Source organism: Crotalus tigris, unplaced genomic scaffold (assembly GCF_016545835.1).
Source record: "Crotalus tigris isolate CLP2741 ecotype Arizona unplaced genomic scaffold, ASM1654583v1 scf7180000020745.601501, whole genome shotgun sequence".
NCBI lineage: Eukaryota > Metazoa > Chordata > Lepidosauria > Squamata > Viperidae > Crotalus > Crotalus tigris.
The window spans coordinates 34,606-54,941 of record NW_024098162.1 but is presented as its reverse complement, the minus strand read 5'-3'; the positions used below and the strand labels follow the sequence as shown (position 1 = coordinate 54,941).

The following is a 20,336-nucleotide window of genomic DNA, read 5'->3' as shown; positions in this document are numbered from 1 at the left end:
ACCTTGGCTCTTTTATGACTCGTGGCTGAGCATGGCTGGCTGGCTCAGGAATTCTGGGAGTTGAAGTCCACGTGTCATAAAAGAGCCAAGGTTGCTTACCCCTGACCTAGAGGAAGCATAAGGCTTCTGTAGCAGTCATTTTCCACCCACCAGCTAAGATTAAAACTCGCGATGTAACTCCCCAAAGCTGTAGAGAAAGGAAGGGAACATATGGGTGTTTCTATCAAATCACTTCCTTTGCCTCTAGCTCTCCAACAAAGCACACAATCCTCTATTCCAGTGTTTCTAAATTTTGGAAGCTTGAAGATGTGTGGACTTCAATTCCCAGAATTCTTCATCCAGCATGGCTGGCTAGGGAATTCTGGAAGTTGAAGTCCACACATCTTCCAGCTATCAAAGTTGAGAAACACTGCTCTATTCTTTTTCCTGTTATATCAAGGGGAGGCTAATTGTAGATGACACGTGTACAGTGCTGTGCCCATTTTGAGTTAGGGTCAAAGGTCATGGAAATTCAGAGACCCACTTCCTGAATTTAAAACAAGGAAGAGAAAGTGCTCAAGTTTAAGTGTTTTTCTTAATTTACTTAATGCAATGCATTAATGCAATGTCTTTCTTCGCTTTCCAGAACTTCTCACAAAATGTTTTGGATCTCTTGCCTTGGCTAGCACAGCCTTTTTCCCAAACAGGTGTGAACAGACTAAATGAATCAATCAGAATAGAGCTGGAAGGGACTTTGGAGGTTTTCTAGTCCAATCGCTGCTCAAACAGGAAACCCTATAGTACCATTTCAGATAGGGGGCTGTCCAATCTTTTTTAAAAAACTCAGTGATGAACCACCCACAATGTCTGAAGGCAAGTTGTTCCACTGGTTAATTGTCCTCACTGTTAATAAGTTTCTCTTTAATTCCAGGTTGATTCTCTCCTTGATTAGTTTCCATCCATTGTTTCTTGTCTTGCCTTCTGGTGCTTTGGAAAATAAGCTGACCCCGTTCTTTGTGGCAGCCTCTCAAATACTGGAATACTGCTATAATGTCACCCGAATCTTTTCTTTTCTCTTGGTCATTCCCAAATCCTGCAACCATTCTTCATATGTTTTTTTTTTTCTCCAGGCCCTTAATCATCTTAGTTGTTCTTCTTTGCACTTTTTCCCAAAGTCTCAACATCTTTTCGATAACGTGGTGACCAAAACTGGATGCAGTATTCCAGGTGTGGTCTTACTAAGGCTGTATAAAGCGGTACTAATAACTTCGTATACAATGCCTCAGCTTCTGTTTTTCAACATTAGCACTAAACTCTGAAAGCTATGATTGTAAAAAGTAGAAGAAAAGGCCCAGAGGGTCTTCCCAACCATTGGGGTTCAGGTTCAGCTCAGCGTTCTTCCTGCCTGTCCTGCGCTCCTTTGCTTCTTTACTATAACTGGTAGGAAACCTTGCCTTGTTTTGGACCGGAGATCTCGCTTTAAAGCTATTGTTCTGGCGTAAGCGGTGCGTCCGGCCTTCAGCTTTAGCACATGCTGCCCTGGCGAGCCTTGGCACCACGGAGCCCCTGAAGGCCCAGCCGGCCGGGCAGCGAGTCTTTTCCTACAAACAAGCCAGCGCTCTCGCTACACGTCAGCGGGTCGGGTCAGAAGCCAGACGGGTAAGTCGGAAACTCCTTGGAGCAGGAGCCCGGCTAGCAGCGCAACGGTCGCTCGGAGAAGGCGCGGACTCGCTTCTTTTCCGCGCAGCTTTGGGAGCAAAGCAAAGCGACCGCCAGCCGCTTCCAGTGCTGAACGCGAGCGGGCGAGGAAAAGAGGGAGCGGCTGGCTGGCTCCGTCTCTTCCCCAGCGACAGCGCCTCCCGCGTGGCTCTTCGCTCGCTCCTTGGCTCCGGCCCAGCCCCTCTAGTTCGCCCGCTCGTCCGCCTCGCCTCTCCCTGCTCCTCCCCTCGATTTGTTTTGTGTGGCGACTTCGGGAGCGTGACGGAGGCGCTTAGAAGCGCTTATGCAACCGGCTGACCTACTAACACACATTCGCCTAGGGAAAGAAGTAGGGCGGCGGCGGCGGCAGCAGCAAAGCTCGTGAAAGGCGCGCGGCGACTCCTTCCTGCCGCTGGAGAGGCGGACGAGGGGCGGCTGGAAGAGGTGATTTCACACGAACGCCTCGCGGCGGCTCCTCTCCCCCCGCCCTTTCCCCACCTGCAGCCCCCTGGCCTGGGGGGGGTCTCCCGGGAGAGGCCGGCTCGTTTCTCGCGCGCTGGAGTTGTCGGCGGGCGCGGGTGTGCTTTGTTTGCGGGCAAGGTACATGGCGGGCAGCGGGCGTGCGGCGCTATTCCTCCGCTGGGCTCCTGGTGCCTTCCTTCAGGCCAGTTCAGACAAGCTCTTCTGCGGCCGGCCGAGTAGTGGGAAGTTCTGCGCAGCAGATCCGCGCTTGGAAAAGGACGGCGGCGCTGCGCGGTGGAGGGGCCGCGCTTAGACCTTTCTGGGTGGATGGGTGGTGCAGATCCACCTCCTTGCCTCTTGTTGCACAGAACAACACAAACACTCCAGCTCTTCCCCTCCCTATTTGACTGACCTACATTTTTTAAGACGGGGCGAGTGTGCGTCGTGGTATTTATTGTGCGAGGTAGCCAAGCTGAGGAGATTCAGGAACTCGGGAGGCTTCAAGACGGAGCTCTTGGCTTGCTCAGAAGAGCGAATGGCAACAGTGACATGTGGCTTGCCTTGCCTTGGGAGAACGATCCGAGTACCCGAAGACTCGGGGTCTTAATGACAGAGACCCTTAAATCTGTTGTTGGCCTTGAGATTTGCAGCCTCAGCATGCCAGATTGTCTCTGAGGAAGTGCAGAGACCCTCTGCCAAATTATTAAGGATGCACACACATTTAGCTTAGCAAGAGATGGGACTGGAGATGCAGAAAGAGGGCCAGAAAGGGCTCTTCCCTTTCTTCTCTAAATGAAATTCTCCACCTGACCACAGGAAAGTAAATAAGGAACAGGAAGTTTGTAATTCAGTGACTGGTTGGCCCAGGAAGGTTTCATCCCTCCCTCCATAATGCTGTGCAAGTAAACAAAACCTTTTAGCCTCTGCAGGGCTGGGCAAGGGAGAGGAGGTCCAGTGGCCTCCCTGTGAGCAGCTGGCTACTTTCTGTTGGGCATCTGGTTCCTTCTGATTACGAGGATTTTTGCAGATAAGTGAAGTAAGTGGAATTTGTTAATTGATGTTAAAATGTACAGTGAGGAGGATTGCTTAATATAGCTTGCTTATTATTTGGTTAGGAAATCCCGATTCTGCTTTTCAGATGATAAAAGTGAAAGCAAGTAAAATGAAGGACTATCAACTATTCTACTTGGGGTACATTGCTTATATTTTTCAATTATTATTTTTTTAAAAATCCCAAATCCATCAGTGCAGGAAAAAGTACATTTGGTCTTTCACGTAAACCTCCTTTTATTCACCCTGATCTTTTCCAGATATGCTACTGCAATGCCACTGGTTTAATTAAACTTATGCCCACTGTTTCCTCTATTTTTATTTTTTCAACAATAGCCCTGAGAGGTAGGCTCAGCTAAGAATCAGTGATTAGCTCAAAGTCACTTAGTGAACTTTCATGGCCTGGTTCTACTACAATTTTTAGCCACCTGCTAGGTCTCCTGTGTTCTCTGTTCTCTGCTGAGAGCTGAGACCCTTGTAGTCCAATATAATTGGAGATAGAGTGCCATATGGAGTGGTTTTAAATACAGAAAAATAATGTTGTTTCTCTACTTAATTAGTAGCAGAATTAAAGACTACTACTAATGTGACACATTTCTTCCTTTTTAAAGAGACACAAGAATATTTCAGTGTAGTTTTATGTTTTGTATAACACTTCATGTTTCTAAATTTAAAATGCCCTTTTAAAACACACCTTTACCATGCAGTCTGAAGAAACATGATGTGTTACTCAGAAATATTTAAAACACTAATAGATCTAATATGTAGTATGCAACTAACCAATTTTGGAGGAATAGAACCACTAGGTGAATCAGCCCCCCCCCCCCAAATTTAAACGTGATAGCTGGGCTTGAAACAAGGCTTAACTAATGTTCTGGATTCATGCAATAGAGTGAGTAACAAAATAATTAAATGTCTTCATATAGAGTAGTGCCCAGTGTGTTGTGAGTGTAAATGATGGCATGTCTGGGAGGACACTGCACTGACCTAGCCACTTCAGGCCAGGGAAGCAAATCAGTAAAAGCCTTTGCATTATAACGTCATTGCACATATGTTCTCATTTGGGTATCATCACTATCCACTGTAGGCACTGCTGTCTGTTGGCTCATCTGCACTACTTTTTTTTCAAGCTGCTGAGGCAATTTTCACAGCACCTCCTCCATCCCACTACCAATTTTATCTTTGCCAGAGTCTGGATATGTAGTTTTGGAGGACCTGGCTCTATGCTCTATGCTTTATGTATGATCAGGATTTGAACCCAGGACTTCCCAGCCTATGCCCACATCGTCAGCTCTCTTGATCATGGTTCCTGGGTGAAGTGGAATGGAAGGGCTTGCTGAAGAGGTGGAGCTGATAAGAAGCATCCATGTTGCTGAATGGAACCTGTGATGCTGCTGTTGGAGGCTAAGAATAGAGCAGAAGAGGCTGTCTTTCTGTACTTAATTGGTAATATGTCTTTTGTCCACCTGCTTTCCATGCAGACACAAGAATCAGGCAAAGGTTTGGCTATCAAATCTCTAGGTGAAACCTTTTTCTTCTGCTCACCTTTAGCCCCCATACTCTTTCTTTGGCTGTCTTCCAAAAAAAGAAAATAAGGAGAAAAGAGACTTTGGCCCCTCCTCTTTGTTCCTTTCCCCATCCCATGCACTAAGCGCTGATGCCTCAGTTGTTCCGTAGAGCCAAGCAAATGCCATTTCAAGGCATTTCAGTAGCTGTGGAAAACCTGTAACTGGTTTCACGAGATCCCATAAAAGTTCTTAGGGAAATCTATAAATTAACCCGGGGGAACATTTGTATTTCCTCTATTCCTCCTTTTGTTCAGAATACAAGATAATCTATGTAGAGTTCCCTCATTTTATTTTACCCCACTACAAACATCAGAGGCTAGGATGAGAGAGAATGACCCTAACCCAGATCACTGGGTGAGTTTCCAAGGTTGAGGATGGGCTAGAACAGTGGTTCTCAACCTGTGGGTCGGGACCCCATTTGGGGTTGAACGACATTTCACGGGGGTCGCCAAACAACGCAGTCCGCCATTTTTTTCCCCTTTTCCTTAGCTGTGCTACTCCCTTTTATTCTATTGGCTTTTGAAAGCCAATAATAGAATAGACTTTCTTGAATAGAGTCTAATTCTATTGGCTTTCAAAAGCCAATAGGAATTGTCCAGGCTGTCTCTGCCCTGCTGAGCCCGCCAAAAGTCCCATTCTGAAAACGGTGCTGCACCAGTTGAGTAGTTCTCGACTTACGACCAGTTGAGTAGTCCTCGACTTACGACCGGTTGGGGTCGTGGCATTAAAAAGGTTGAGAACCACTGGGCTAGAACCTGGGTCTGTAGAGCAATACTTCACCACTACACCCACTGCCTGATGCACGTTTCACACATGGTCTTTGTAAGGCTGCATACTAATGCTTAGTAGAGAATGATTGAGCAATTTTTGCTTTAGAAACTCTCTGCCTGCTCCAGGACACTTGGCGCTGATCAGCTGGCCATGTTTTTGCAAACTGAAAAACAAGCGTCTGAACTGTAGACATGCAGCAAGAGCAGGTAGCTGCAAAGGCACTTGTGAAATCTGAATTCTAGAAGCTTGGTTGGCATTAGATAGCAAGTTGGCTTATTCATATGGATGATATTTTTTTAAAAAAAACCCACTCTTCTACTAATGTGTATTTAACATCAGTTTGAGTTCCAGCCATAGCAAGCAACAAGGGTTCACTCCATGTATGCAAAACTCTGCCTGATGATTTTGTGCAGAGCAAACTGTTTTTAAAAGGCAAAAGAATGTGAGCCAAGCTATTTTTCCTCCTAATTAGTTGGCAAGCTTGTCTACGCTTTTATTTTTAAACAACAGCTGAACAAGTAGAAAATAAGCAAGGAAAGTCTTCTGAAGTGGTTCGTCTCCATTTCAGAAAGGTTTCCCTGTTCGTGACTGTGTATCAGGATGCTGTTGGAAATGTATACAAATAGTCCTCAACTTAACAACAATAATTGGGACCAGAACTTCCATTGCTAAGCAGTGCAGTCATTAAGTGAGTCATCCTGTGACTGCACCTGATCTTATATTTTTACTGTGGTCATTAAGTGAATCCAGCTTCCCCCATTGACTTCGTTTGTCAGAAGCCAACTGGAAGGCTGCAAATAGTGATTATATGATCCTGGGCTGCTGCAGTTGTTGTAAATATGTGCTGGTTGCCAAGTGCCCAAATTGTGATCACATGATAGCAGGGACACTGCAATGGTCGTAAGTGCGAGAACCAGCCATAAGTCACTTTTTTTCTGCACTGTCATAACTTTGCAAAATTGCTAAACAAATGGTTGTAAATTGAGGACTACCCGTAAACTGAAGTCATGTAAAAAAGATGTTGAGACTCTAGAAAGAGTACAGAGAAGAGCAACAAAGATGATTAGGGGATTGGAGGCTAAAGCATATAAGGAAAGACTGCTGGAATTGGGTATGTCTAGTTTAATGAAGAGAGGGACGAAGGGGGACATGATAACAGTGTTCCAGTATCTCAGGGGCTGCCACAAAGAAGAGGGAGTCAAGCTATTCTCCAAAGCGCCTGAAGGCAGGACAAGAAGCAATGGGTGGAAACTAAGCAAGGAGAGAAGCAACCTAGAACTAAGAAATTTCCTGACAGAACAATTAACCAGTGGAACAACCTGCCTCCAGAAGCAGTGAATGCTCCTACACTGGAAGTTTTTAAGAAGAGACTGGACAGCCATTTGCCTGAAATGGTATATAGGGTTTCCTGCCTGAGCAGGGGGTTGAACTAGATGACCTCCAAGGTCCCTTCCAACTTTATTATTATTATTATTATTATTATTATTATTATTATTATTATTATTACTACTGCTACTACTACTACTACTACTACTACTACTACTACTACTTCTTGGGTGTCATCAGCATTATCAAAGCTATGTAGAGCCTGGTCTTAAGAGGACCATTACTAAGGTGTGTACTTAAATGGAGAATGAAAAAAAGTCACACTCATAATGGGAGTGGTTGCTTTCTAGTGTATGCAGAATGAAAAAGGTGTTACCAAATTTTGAAAAGGCTAACTCTGGGTCATTCGTTGTCCTACTTCATGTGCTCAGGCTTTTCTGGAAAGTTGGGCAGGGCCACTGTCAAAAAGAGGCTCAAGAATGATGGAATTTGACATTGGGATGTGAAACGTATTTCATGAATACTGCAGACAGGAGGGGAGGGAGAGATTTCATGACCTGTAGGGTACCTGTTGCATACAAAGCTCTGCTGTGCTGCCTAGATTTCCCTAGGGTGGCACTCAGCAGCGAAACATTTCAAAACAAAAAAAGAAGAGAAGTTCAGTTGCCATGACTTAACTTCCAGACAAGATGGATTTAGCATTTGTTAAATTTTACATAGCTTGACTATAACCCCTTCAGAGACCCTTCCCATTTAAAAAAGATAAATGAACACCACTCATATGTTTGACACCAGGGCATTAAAGTTATGATTCCCAGTCAGTAAATGGGAAAAACACAACTTTAGGTCCGAACAAAATGACTTAGCTATGATGATTATGGTCAATTGAAGCACAGACGCCCACACAACTTCTTTGCAAAAAATCTAGACAATTGCTAGGTGGCAGAAATGAAATAGAGAAAACTTTCATTCTTGCTGATATCCACCGTAATTGTCATCCAGACTTTAGATAAATCATATTCAATCTCTGCCTAGATTTGCTATCCTTTGAGTAACTTGATCTTTACCAGCAAGTTATATACTTGCTTTATTTCTGGTTCCTTTCTAGTTGGCATCTTGATATTTCTGCTTAATTTTATCTTGGTTAGTCCTGAAACAACCTGTGGCTTGCCTGTAGGACCATTGGAAACCCTTTGCTCAACACAGATTCTCCAGTTGCTTCCTAAAAGGTTTCTGCTTTTTTCTTGATTGAGACTTGGGACAGATTATTCTAGTGGCAAACATTCAACTGGGCCATCCTTTCATCACAGCATTATAACCTACAGTTGCTAGTCAGAAGGTGTCTCTCCCCTCCCTCCCACGGCAATATGGATTATGATGAAGTGATTATGCAGAACTTAAGAGTAGATGTGGAAAGCAAAGGGGAGGAGGCAGCTGAACGGTGGTGGCTCAGCTCCAGACCTTACAGGAACAGAACATTCTTGCTTGGAAAGTGGAGACACGATCTGCAACAGTTATTACATCATGAAGCAGTTGTGTGGGAAGCCCTGCAGGGAGGGAACCTAGAAAAGGGAGTGATATTTTGGAAGGTGCAAGTCAAGGGAAGGAATCTGCAGAGCAAAGCAACCCTCCAGGAGGAAATGTTGGCTTGCCTTCTGCAGGGAATTTTGGATTAACTGAGTACACTGAAATCCATTCCAAATAAACCAATAGGAATAGCAGTCCTGCCATCCCAGAATTTTGCAGAGAAACTGGCTATAAAATTGGTTCTGGATAGCCTGTTGTTGGCTGGGGAGGGGCACAATAAAGAGACAGTGAAATTGACTGTGGGTATCTGGACATTTTCTTTCTGTAGATTTGAAGAATCCTTAGGAGGGTGTGGTGGTGTGTGAATATCATCCACGGATAATACACCAGGAAACTAATAACATGGAATTTGGATTGTGTCATAATAAATCTGTTAATTTCTGAAGCACCAAAGGTATTTTTCCCTGCAGAGCTTCCTTCTGGAAGTTACTTGTAATAATGAGGATGGCATCACTTGACCAAGTTTGATCCTCTGTGTAGGTAGCCCATTAGCCAAAGCACCGATTAGCGTTATACTAGTTGTTCAGGAAGGAAAATGCCTTCTGTTTGCCTGGCTTCAGGGCCTTGAAAAAAGAGAGCTCTTCCTAGCATAACCTTTGCTGTTATTGTTTGCCAAAGAAATAGCACTATAGGGGCAAGTTTAAAAGTTCAGCTCTGACTTCCTGTGATGGTCTCAGGTTCTGTTCAAGAAAGATGTCCAGAGGCTTCCTCTACACCACCACTTATTAATCCCAGAAGCTTTAATAGCCCTTTCTACAAATTTGGTGACATGACTTCATTTTTCCTTTAAGATTTTGTCTAGGATTATTGGGTCTTGTGATTTAGACTTCAAGGAACTCATTCCTAGAGGAATGTAAACTTATTCCATTATGGCTGCATTCTCATAACACACTCAACTAAATCGGTTCACTGTGTGTTTGCATATCCTACTGTGCCCAAACAAATAGATCATGTTATAGTTTACCATGACAGTCTGGGTCTGTAATAAACATTGGATTCCTACGGCATGTTGAATCGCAAACAACCTTGTCCCATGTTAACTGGTCTACTGTATTGTATAAACCTAACATGCATGTCATTTTGGATGTATGGGCTTGTTGCTTTCATAATCAGTCCTTCTATCCTGTGTGCGTTTCTGCTTACAGTCAGATTTGATTTTCAGAACTTCATTGCACTCTTAATTTTACTGCACACTCGTATCACTTTCCTTTGTTCTGAACAACTTCAAGCCATTCGGCTTTTATTACAGGAAAGCCCCAAGCAGAACTTGATTTTTAAAGTGAAAACGTTCAAAGGTTATATTGTTCTCTTTCATTTGAAAGCCTGTTTGTGACCCTTTTGTGAATGCAAAGCATTTGGCATCAAGTCAGATGCACTCTTATCTTTTGTTTTGCTTTTGATTATTGCTCTTATGTAACTATACAACTGTATTTTTATTCTGATGCGACGTCGAATTGGTAAGATCCAGACTGACCTCTTTTGAATGCTATCAGACCTACTGCCCCAAGGGGGTGACGCAGACTGAGAAGTAGGTCAGCTTCCTCTTCATGCCTGAGCTTGCAGGATCCTGGTTGTGTACACCCAATCCAGCTTAGTAGTAGTTCCATGTGCCTGTAAGACACGAGGCCGGGCCCTGTAGGCAGATCAAGGTGTGGGATTTAGCTAGAAAACTCTTTCTCATTCTGGGTCAAGACAAGAAAATAATGCATGGACTTAGAAGGAGGATGTTGTCACTTTTGACATCAAGGGCCCAGGACAATTGCATCAAGGGAAATTAGGCAGGTCGGGAATCTGGTACACCCCAGCACAAACTGATAGCAGTCACAACCGTCCGATTTAGCACCAGGTGATGGATTTGGGAGGAGAGATCAAATAAAAGGTAAAGTAAAAAAAAAAAAAGAGGCTCAGAAATGCCCCCCCCCCATGCTGATCATCTTTTTCTTGTAAAGAATAGAATGATTGTGATGAGAACAGAATCCTCTTTTTCATCCTTGCTCATATATATAGACTGAATTTCCTCTGTCTAGTCGGAGGCTAGTCTACTTTAGTATTTTTAAATAGACTAAATTGTTTAATATGGCAGTAGTAGGACCTGCTGCGTAAATGTAAGATTTCTTTTTGGAATACATACAACGAGCCTTGTAGCTTTGTGATGCATTCTTTTGCTCATGGAAGATGTTTTGTAGGGCAGGGGAGCAAGGACAGAGGAGATATCTTATAGAAGAAATGTCCAGGTTTGAAAAAAGAAATGCACGGTTCATTTTTCTTTCTGTGGTTTGGTGCATGCATTTTAATTTCACCCAGATTATTAAAAGTGGCAAATGCATAAAATATTGACACTTGCTCTGTAGAAATCTGTATAGAAGGATGTTCATGGCTTTCTCTATAGAAATCCTAGCACCATCCAAGATACTGAGACTGCTGAATCTGGTTGGAAATTGGTGCAAGGCTGATCGGGGAGCAGACTAGTAGTTATCAAGACAGCTCTGTGGCTGGGGCCCCAGTTGTTAGCAGTATTTTCTCCTATTGGTCCCCAATATTGCCTTCTCAGCCTCCCTGCTGCTATTATTTCTTTGTGAAAAAACAATTTGTAGGCCAGTAGGTTGTTGGCGCTGTGCCGCTCTCTCTTTTCTGGAACTGTTGTGCAATCCATAATCATCAGACCTGTTTTGACTGCCTAGCTTGATAAATATTCAGTGTTTACTGACCTATATTCCTGCTGCCTGTGCCTGGTGCGCGTAGATCACATGCAAGGAGAAGAAAAGGGGGGGGGTTGCCATCATCGTGGAGGAGCGTACGTGCCACTTGGTACACATGGCCTTGCTTTCCTGGGAAGGAGAGCTTCAGCATTCCTATCTATGTGTCATGGTGGAAGGAAGGTTGGGGTGGCGTTCTTTGTGCAACCTGTCTGGCTCGCTGGCCTATCACTCAGCAGTCAAAAGGGGGCTGGAAGATTCCCTGCCTTGGATCTCTCGGCTTCAAGGTTAAAAACCCCATTCCAGATCCACTGCTTGTAATCTCCCTCTACTCTCCCTCCCTTCCTTCCCATGTTATGAGAAATGGGGGGGGGGTTGTCTTTGCCTCTGTGTGTGTGTATGATGGGGAGAATACATTGGTGAATGAAATGGAACTAAATGGCATATTTTGGGTGTATCAGTGTGGCATTGAGCCTACAGGCATGTTTGTATGCAGACATCTGAAAGGGAAAGAGGGTTTTGAAAGAGGAGAGTCCGATCGTAATACAGTGCATCACTGTATCTGAGAGACCTCTAAAAAAGGTCAAATGTGACTCCTTTGTCTTTCTTGGGGGTATGCCAATTAGAAAAGTAGTTTTTCTCTTGTACGTTTGGCAGAGATCGCAGTGTGGGTGCAGCATCTCTGGGGTGTGGCATGCTTTCAGTCTGGGGTGGGGACAAGGTGGAGCATATATTTTGATTGCCAAGCAGAAATTACAATTGAATGTAGTTCTGCTTTGGGGGACTGGGCTCACTCACCCCCTCCCCAGTAGAGGCAACCTTGCATTTCTTTATGAGGGGAGCTGGAATGTGGGGTGTGGTCCATGCAAACCAAGGGCCATGGTGATGCTGTCTGAACCTGCTGGATTATGTAAACAGAGCCTGAGGTGTGTGACAGCACTAGGCAGAAATGTAACACCCTCTTTTTTGTATCCTTCCTCCCTAGGCGTTTCTGCTGCCTTCTGGGCCTGACCCAGCAGTTGCTGTTGATTCTCTTCCTTTCCCACTGTGCCTGCTATCCAGCCACATCCTGGCTCCTGTTGCGTGTAACACTTTGGCAGCAAAGCCACTCCGGCTTTACTGAGCTGAAGATTGAGGACAGTAAAATCCTCCCAAGGAATCTGGAGACAGCCTCTTTTCGGCGGGGATTTGGAAGATGGTCTCCTTGTATTGGACAATTCATTTTCCATTGCTGGGAGCCCAGATCCCATCTGTCTGTAGCAACTGGAGGACGGCTCAAGGCCATATTGGATGTAGCTTCCCCGGCAATACAGCTTGGTAACAGTTTGGTGTGCACAGCTGGGAAAAAGTATCCTGTGGAACAGCAGGAACAGCCACCGCCTCAGTTCTGAAGAAGGGAAAAACTCCAGCAATAGACAAAGTGCATCTGGACATTTTGCCCCTCTTCCCTCCCTTCCTTCCCACCCCATGATGGAGAGTCTCAACTCCCCTACATTATGTGTGGCTGGGAACTTTCCAGAGTTCCATCAAAACAGCATTATTCAGCGAGCCCGAACCCTGAAGAGCAAGCCGAATGCCAACTGTAGGCGAAAGCGAGAGTTCATCTCCGATGAAAAGAAGGATGCCAGCTACTGGGAGAAGCGTCGGAAGAACAATGAGGCTGCCAAGCGCTCCCGGGAGAAACGGCGCTTCAATGACCTGGTTCTGGAGAATAGGGTGCTGGCACTCAACGAGGAGAACGTGCGGCTGAAAACAGAGCTACTGCAGCTGAAGCTGCGTTTTGGCCTCATCAGCACAACAGTCTTCATGGAAAAGAGCCAGCAGCTGAGTACTGCCAGTGCCAACACCCCAGCAATCTTATATGGTGTTGGTAACAGCAGTTTGTATCCCAGTTCCCTGTCCCGAGCCTCCCACTCAGAGGATTCGTCTGAAACTGAGCAGTCAAGCCGGGACAGTGTAAGTGTATCGGTAGCCAAGTATTCTCCCCGCGACTCTCTCTCTGATCTGTCTGATGGCTCATCTCGGGACAGCCCTCTCCCCCAGACGCTTGAGGAAGCCCAGGCCATCCATCGTGTCTATGGGGATGCCCCCTTGCAGCCTTACCCAGAGCCCAAGGGCTCAGTTCCCCGCAGTGTGATCCTCTTCAGTGCCAATGGCTTTACTGCAGTGGCTCCTCCGCAACCCTTGCTTCCTGAAGAAGCGGAGCCGGCAGAAGGCTGTGGGAACCAGAGTCCCAAAAGCCACTGCAGGGGGCGGGATCCCCACTGCTCGCAGGGGGAGCTCCAGACGCACTCAGGGTATTGCTCAAAGCCCGAGAGCTGTAGTGCTCCTGCCGGTTATCTGGAGGGGGAGTACATAAAGAAAGTTGAAGAGCCTAGATCCCCCTTTGAGGGTTACACGAGTGAGGAAAGTGAAGAGCCCCCTTGGGGATGTTCCTCTGCTCCCTTCCCCGTGGCGCTGGACACCCACCCTGACGTGAAGACTGCAGCTCTCCCACACAAGCTTAGACTCAAGTGCAGAGCGCACAGCAGTGGAGTTCATGAACCATTCCCCGGTTCTAGCACTGCTCCAGCTGGCTGCTGCCAGGGATCCTCGGCGGCCTCAGATTGGGACAGTGACCGACATGAGGAGATGTCAGCCCTGGTGCGGCAAGCCTTGTTTCTGAACGAGCCTCCTGCCTCCAGTGGGAACTTGGAAAGACTTCTGTGTCATGGCTCAGGGCTGCCCTCAAATCACTCAGTCCCAAAGGACCATGTCAACAGGTGGGAGGATGCTTGTCATGATGATGGCCCCAGACCAACTTGAAGAAGACCTAGGTGTGGATAAAGATTTGGGAAGTAAGAAGAAAAAATTGAACTGAGCGTTGATGCAAGAAATGGATTTTACATGGCCAAATGAGCATTGGAGAAGAAGGCCATGGCTGACCTGGACCTGCTGGCTTCAGAATCTGGGGGGAATAGGAATCATGATATGGCAAAAGAGGATAAGTAGACTGAACATGGGGGATAGAATGGGGCTGCCTCAGAAAAAGACTTTGGAATCGCTAAGGTATAGTGGGTGATGGGACTCCCGCTTTCCAGAATTCAGTATGTAGATGGGATGTGTTTTGGTGGGCGAATGCATAACGGTATTCTAACAATTCTGGCCTTGTGATCGATAAGAGAGCACCCAAAAGTTGGCGTCTAATCCATTCTGCACTGATGTTAAGGTTCTTGGATACCCACAATAGGGATGCCTAAACGGATTGTCAGTGATTGTATTTTTTCTGTCAGAAATTGCTTGGGCAAACCAAGCGTTGTGTGTTTTTAATTACTAAAATAAACCTACAGAAAAATGTTGAAAAATGCTTAGAGTTGCTGACTGACTTGGGAATGGAGGAAGACTGACACAGAACACAGAGGTGGGTAACTCTTTTAAGGACAAACGTTGCCCTTTCCATCCAAGAGCTTCACAAGGAGGAATAAAACCACATAACATATATAAAAATAGCCAATGAATTAATAAAATAACAATTATTTGGAATGGTATTCCTAGAAGTTACATGCACGATCGGGATCAGGCCACAAATTATTCTTCATAAATGAATGAAAATTTTAACTTGGGTTTGAAACCAACCAAGAAGGGCCTAGCAATGTGCTGTTTTCACTGAGATGGAAAAATTTGGTTTTACCTCAGCCAGAAAATGGCATCTGAAGAGGTCAGGGTGCAAGGAAGGTTATGTAGAGTTAAGAAGGTCGAGCTTTAGTATCAAATTGATAGCTAATGTAATTCTTTCAACACCAGTATAATGTGTCTCTTGCATTTTGTGCCAGTAAATAGGAATAGCATTTATTTGAGTTCAGGATTCCAAGTCTTCCTTCTAGTTGTAAGCGTAGTTGACTTATGGCTTTAATCATTTTCTTACTATTGGAGGAAATCTTCATTCTCCCCATGTGGATGTGAAATATTTAAGTCTACCAACAATGGATATTTGAGAGGGTGATGAGGGGTTAGGTTAAGAGTAGAGCTGCGGTTCAACTTTTGATATTCATAATGTGCATTTTATTTTCTTAGAGGAAATGTCTTAATTTGAGAAAAAGGTTTCCTGCAATAGAGCATTAGAAAGTGTGATTGCTATTTAGTACAGTAAACCCTTGATTTAATGGACTTTTGCTTAGTGGCCATTGGACTTAATTGGCAAAATCTGCTTCGTCCAAGCACTGAGCTATGCCCTAAAATATTGATGAGGTCTGTTTTTAGCAGACGATGTTTGGCCACAAAACAGATATTTATTGTTATCAGTAAAGGAGGCTTTCACATGTGCAAGTGTGTTTGGGGGCTCCAAAAAGCCTATTACTTACTTAAAAGTTTTTTAAAAATGCCTGATGCATTTATCAAACATTCAACTTTTACGGACACCCTTTAATCTTGCTAAGGATTTATTGGCGATGATGAATTTGGAAGGGTCTGAGGCATTATGATTTTTACCTTTGGGAAGTGTATCATTTTTGTATTAATTCTATTCCAATGAGACAGGACAAAGACTGTCCCTGGACTAAATTTTCTGATTTCTTCATCATATGCATTGCTAGTTGCTTTGGACAAGGGAGGCTTAAGTGAGAGATGGAGTGATTTTGAATCCTTGCCCATCACCTGGTTTTTTGCATCATTGATAGGGCTATTAGCCTATTTTCCAGAGCTGGACTTTCTGATTTGATTGAATATGTGGGTGAGGGTAGGATTATCCATGATTACCTGGGGGAAGAAAAACCATGTCATCAAAAGTAGGTCACTAGCTCTTCCCTCTCCCCCCCCCCCACCAGCTGCACACGGACACAAACATGCATTTCGAGGCTGGCTGAGATCCAGTGTTGTATCAGGAAGCCTGCCCCTCCACAAAGCCTAGCCTGTGTTGCCATAGTAACAGCAGCAGCTGAAAAGGGAGCAGAAAATGGGTGAACCGAGGGGGGGTGTGGCGAGACCCAGATTTTTTTATATTTCTCTGTACCGACTCCTTGACTGCTAGGGGAGCCTGCTGCTTTGGTTGCATCAAACTCCAAGGGCTCTGCAGGAATTGCATCCCCCTCAAAAGAGGAGGATGCAATGGAAATCAAGCAGAGGCGCCAACTTCTTCTTTTTATTACCAGCATATTACACAGACCTTTGGCAGGTGACTATGTTCCTCTTGCAAGGATGAAAGAGTAGGGCCACTCATGGTTGGATTGTAGCAGTGCACTGTAAATGGGGCTGTCCTTGAAAACCATGTGAAAGTTACATTGCTCCTGGGTACTGTGGTGCATTCAGTGTTGGATGCCCCTCGGTTTGCCCATATCATGTTGTGACAGTGCGAGTTATAGTGGCTCCCATTTTCTTTCTAGGTGCATTTCAAGGTGCTGGTTATCACCTTGAAGCCCTACGTGCACTGGGCCAGGTTATTTGCCTTGGGTGGTCACACTCCAGGTCTCTTCCCTGAAATGCTGCCATCTAAGAGGACCTAGGGAGCATGCCTTTTTTTACAGCAGCCCCAGCTCTGTGGAACACCCATCTCCTGCATTTGGAAGGCCCCACTGTTTTATTTTGGCTCTTCTCCCAGCACTAGGGTGGAATGAGGTTGGAGCCTGCAAATGGTTGCTGGACACATTGGAGAGCAATGGCTGAGGGACCAGGTTTTGCTTTTATGTTTTCATAGTTTTTATTGTTGTGGAGAGCTGCCTAGAGTTGTGCTTCTTAAGATCATATACATCTTTTAAATTAAAAAATTCATCTACTCAATTTGTAAAATTATAAAATGTTCAAGAGCGGAATGAAATACAACGAACATTCAGACAACCCTTCAACAAATAGGGTCTAACCCTAACCTTCTCAACCTTTTGTAGCTGAAATCCTGAATTTATTAATGATGGCAGTGTATAGAACACACCCATTGTTAGCTATAGCATTGGCAGTAACTTTCATGCATCTTGGAAGCATTAAAATGATTTAATAACTATATTAAAACATACAGCCTAATAGAAATTAATTGCCCTAAACCAGCCTTCTCCAACAGAATGCTCCTTTCAACTTTTATAATTCCTAGACAGGATGGGTAAGTCTGGTTTATGTTGCCAATGACCAATGAAATAATGCCATATGAAAGTTATGAATGTCACAGAATAGTCTAATAAACTAATCTAACAAACAATACAAGCTGGAAGGACCTTAATCAGACTTGGAGTAAAACAGCTTCCCATAGTAGTTCTACCAGTTTAAACTTAGAAGCTACTTAAATGTCCCCTTTCTTTGTTAAATAAATATATCAAGCATTATTCTCTTAGACTTCCATTTAACATTATTATGCCACCAGTATTTTTGAAATATTTCTAAGAATCCTACACAACAAAAGTCTGCCAAGTGCAAGTTTTCTACATGCAATAAAAAGTTCATATAACTGAAATGGTCATATCATCTCTTTCAGTTACAGTACTTCCCATCTTTGAAATGATGGTATCTTTTTTGTTCTTTCTCATTGGCCTGATGGACTGATCCATCTTGGTCTTCTCTAATATGTTCATTAAAAATTTATGATGCTGGTCTAGTTCTAAAGGTAGCCTGCAGTTCAGAATGAAACAGTGCCACTTGTAACAACACACTCTTCAGTTCATAGATAGTTCCCAAATTTTTCTTGATGACCATTGTGTTACATGGCATTGAAAATTACCTTTAGATAGTTGAGTATATGTAGATGCATCAGATGCTCCCAACTCTAGTTGGAATAATTTATATAGTAGCTCATATGGCATATCATACATGGACTAGTGGTAACTCTTAATACCTGCCTCTTAATATCAGCTGTGAGTGGCATAGATCTGTTGCATTGTACCCTGTTCATGAACATCCAAAGGGCAAACAGAAATGCTAGACTGGATGAGTGTGGTGCACTCTGCCAGTGCTCGTGGCATATCACTAGAGCTTGTTGTAATGCAGGGAGAGTTTGGCATCACACACCCCAGTCAAGAAAATATATGCAAGCTCCACTCAATTGCATGTGACCCACTTTCTCGCAGTGGCAATCTAACAGTGTGAACAGGCCCATGATCTGATTGTGGGGCAGGAAAAAAAAAGAGTATGTGAATATATTGCTTCATTTCAGTTGCAGTATTTGCTTGGGAGGGATAACACAAATCCACAGCTTTGTCTGTAAGCCCTGAAACTCAGAAAACTAGGAAGGTGGAGACAAAACAGTTCTACCATTTCATGGGGATGTGCTATGTGAAGGTAAAGGCTTTGTGATTTACTGGGGTAGTTTTAATTATTCCAGTGGCTCTTTGCCCTTGGGATACGCTTGTTGGTAAACTGGGCCAGGAGGTGTTAGCTGCAAGAATCTCCCTCAACCAAGAGAAAACAAGGAACCCAATAACTAGATGAGATCATCATCACTGTCGGCTGAGATCCAGGTGACTGCCTGGTCACCTTTTCTCCTTCAGAGCCATGGCCTTCCAGACATTGTTGAGTCACTATAGAAATCAGATGGGTGATGACAGGACAATCTCCACAAGTTTGTAAATGGGTGTCTCAAGAAAGGCAGCTGCACCTCCTCACCACTGGTGAACTTGTGCTTAATCAGCACCTATGTGGAAATTGTTATTAGGCTTTACCTCATTCTTCATAGGCATTCATGCTCTGCAAGAGACCAAAGGCTGCTGCTTAAGAGTTTGTGGAATTAAGAATAGGCCTAAGCCAAAGGCAGACAACGCTTAGCCCCGGGGGGGGGGGAGAGCTGTCCCTCTTCCTAATAGCAAAATGCCTCTGTAGTAAATTCAGATTTCTAGTAACAGTGGAGGCCCTTACTATATGAGGACGGGGGGGGGGAGAGGGGGGGAGAAGATGCAGGACAAATACATGGGAGAGAAAAGAGTGAAAAAAGTTTTTTTTTTCTCTACTCAACTTTAGGATGTCAAATACTCCCCCCAAATTTCTTCTATGAGCTTCTGACATCTTGGTAGGTCAAGCTCAAATTCAGTATTATAAATGTACTACTACACTTTTAATACCATAATTATAAAATTGTGCCCCGATAGTCTACATTTATCTTGCTGGAATGTACTATGCCCACTTCCAGCAACAGTTTGTCACTTTCCTCAAAAAAAAGCATGCTTGTTAGCATTTGAGATTAATCTTCAGCTACTCATTCACTGATACGGATTATCTGCTGGGAAGTTCTGCACAAGCCATTCTGCCACTTCCTTCTTTTGCACAATTTCCATGCATTTTAATCAAGGCTCTTGCCAATTAAATCCTTTGTGTATCGTGCTGCATATCTCAATAACATTCTGAATAGTAGCCAGCATTCATCATTCCTTGGATGGGTGTTTGGGTTTATTAAGAGATGTGTTTGTGAACAGGCCAGTTCTCAGTTATTATTTTTTTAGTTTCTGAGGTGCTTTGTAAGTTTGGGGAATAGGTCTTAATAACTTCCCTTATTCCAGTGCTCAATCCCAAGATACACAGGGGACAGCCTCAGATGAGTCAGACTTGAGAGAGAAGACATGGTCATTTAGAAGCCACAGCATGTGATGAATATTTGAATATTCGTTCTAAATTAAATCAAAAATTGAGGATAATAAGGCCTTATCAACCAACGAGATCTAAAGTCACAAATGGGACCAATGAAATCATTCTGTTGGACCAGAGATAACCGTATCAGATCAGCCTAGAATTGCTTTGCCGTTTAGTAAGTCAGTCAGTTGGCTGTACTGCAAGAGCAACCCAACCGGTCACTCAGACCCAGTGACAGAATAGCCCAGTAGGGTTGACTCTGTCCTAGTTTCCTTGTCTTGGCACAGAACGCCGTGTGAGAGGAGCCTCACATGCACAATAGAAGCCTGTTTGTAACAGTAACCTTCTGGCACAATGCCCTTGCTCTTATGTAACACCCGGCTGAGGCGGCTGGAGGGAGGAAGCCTGAGAGTGGAATGGGGAAATTATTCCGAGGAGCCATGTGACTCAGGCAGCACATGGAAGGGCAACTGTGCCATTGGTTAAGGCTAGCTGGGGCAACTCTACCTTCAAGCCTAATTCCTTCCGCACCCTGGTTTCTCACCCTAAAAACTTCTGCCCAGTCCCTGGATTCCAAGAAATATGGGTGGGACAGGCAGTCTCGAGATGAACCATCTGCTTTCCCATCAGACGTTCCCCTTCCAAACCCAAACAACCAGTGATTAGAGAAGGTAAAAGCCAAACA

At 44.4% G+C, this 20,336-nt stretch overlaps 1 protein-coding gene across 5 annotated transcripts; it reads left to right on the top strand.

Annotated features, from left to right (window-relative positions):
* Positions 1 to 1,158: 1,158 nt before the first annotated feature.
* LOC120319464 (nuclear factor interleukin-3-regulated protein-like) lies at positions 1,159 to 14,483 on the top strand. 5 transcript variants are annotated; one of them, XM_039368344.1, is made up of 3 exons: positions 2,297 to 3,175; positions 4,439 to 4,635; positions 12,123 to 14,483. In XM_039368344.1, the coding sequence occupies exon 3, from the start codon at positions 12,605 to 12,607 to the stop codon at positions 13,940 to 13,942; it is 1,338 nt and encodes a 445-aa protein (XP_039224278.1). In that variant the 5' UTR covers positions 2,297 to 3,175; positions 4,439 to 4,635; positions 12,123 to 12,604; the 3' UTR covers positions 13,943 to 14,483. The 5 variants fall into 5 exon arrangements, with proteins under 5 accessions (XP_039224274.1, XP_039224279.1, XP_039224278.1 ...); XM_039368340.1 differs by lacking the exons at positions 2,297 to 3,175; positions 4,439 to 4,635 and adding an exon at positions 1,159 to 2,121; XM_039368345.1 differs by lacking the exons at positions 2,297 to 3,175; positions 4,439 to 4,635 and adding an exon at positions 2,137 to 2,277.
* Positions 14,484 to 20,336: the final 5,853 nt, after the last annotated feature.

Coding starts and splice junctions, on each gene's coding strand:
- LOC120319464 (XM_039368340.1), top strand. CDS start 12,605: ATGATGGAGAGTCTCAACTCCCCTACATTATGTGTGGCTGGGAACTTT.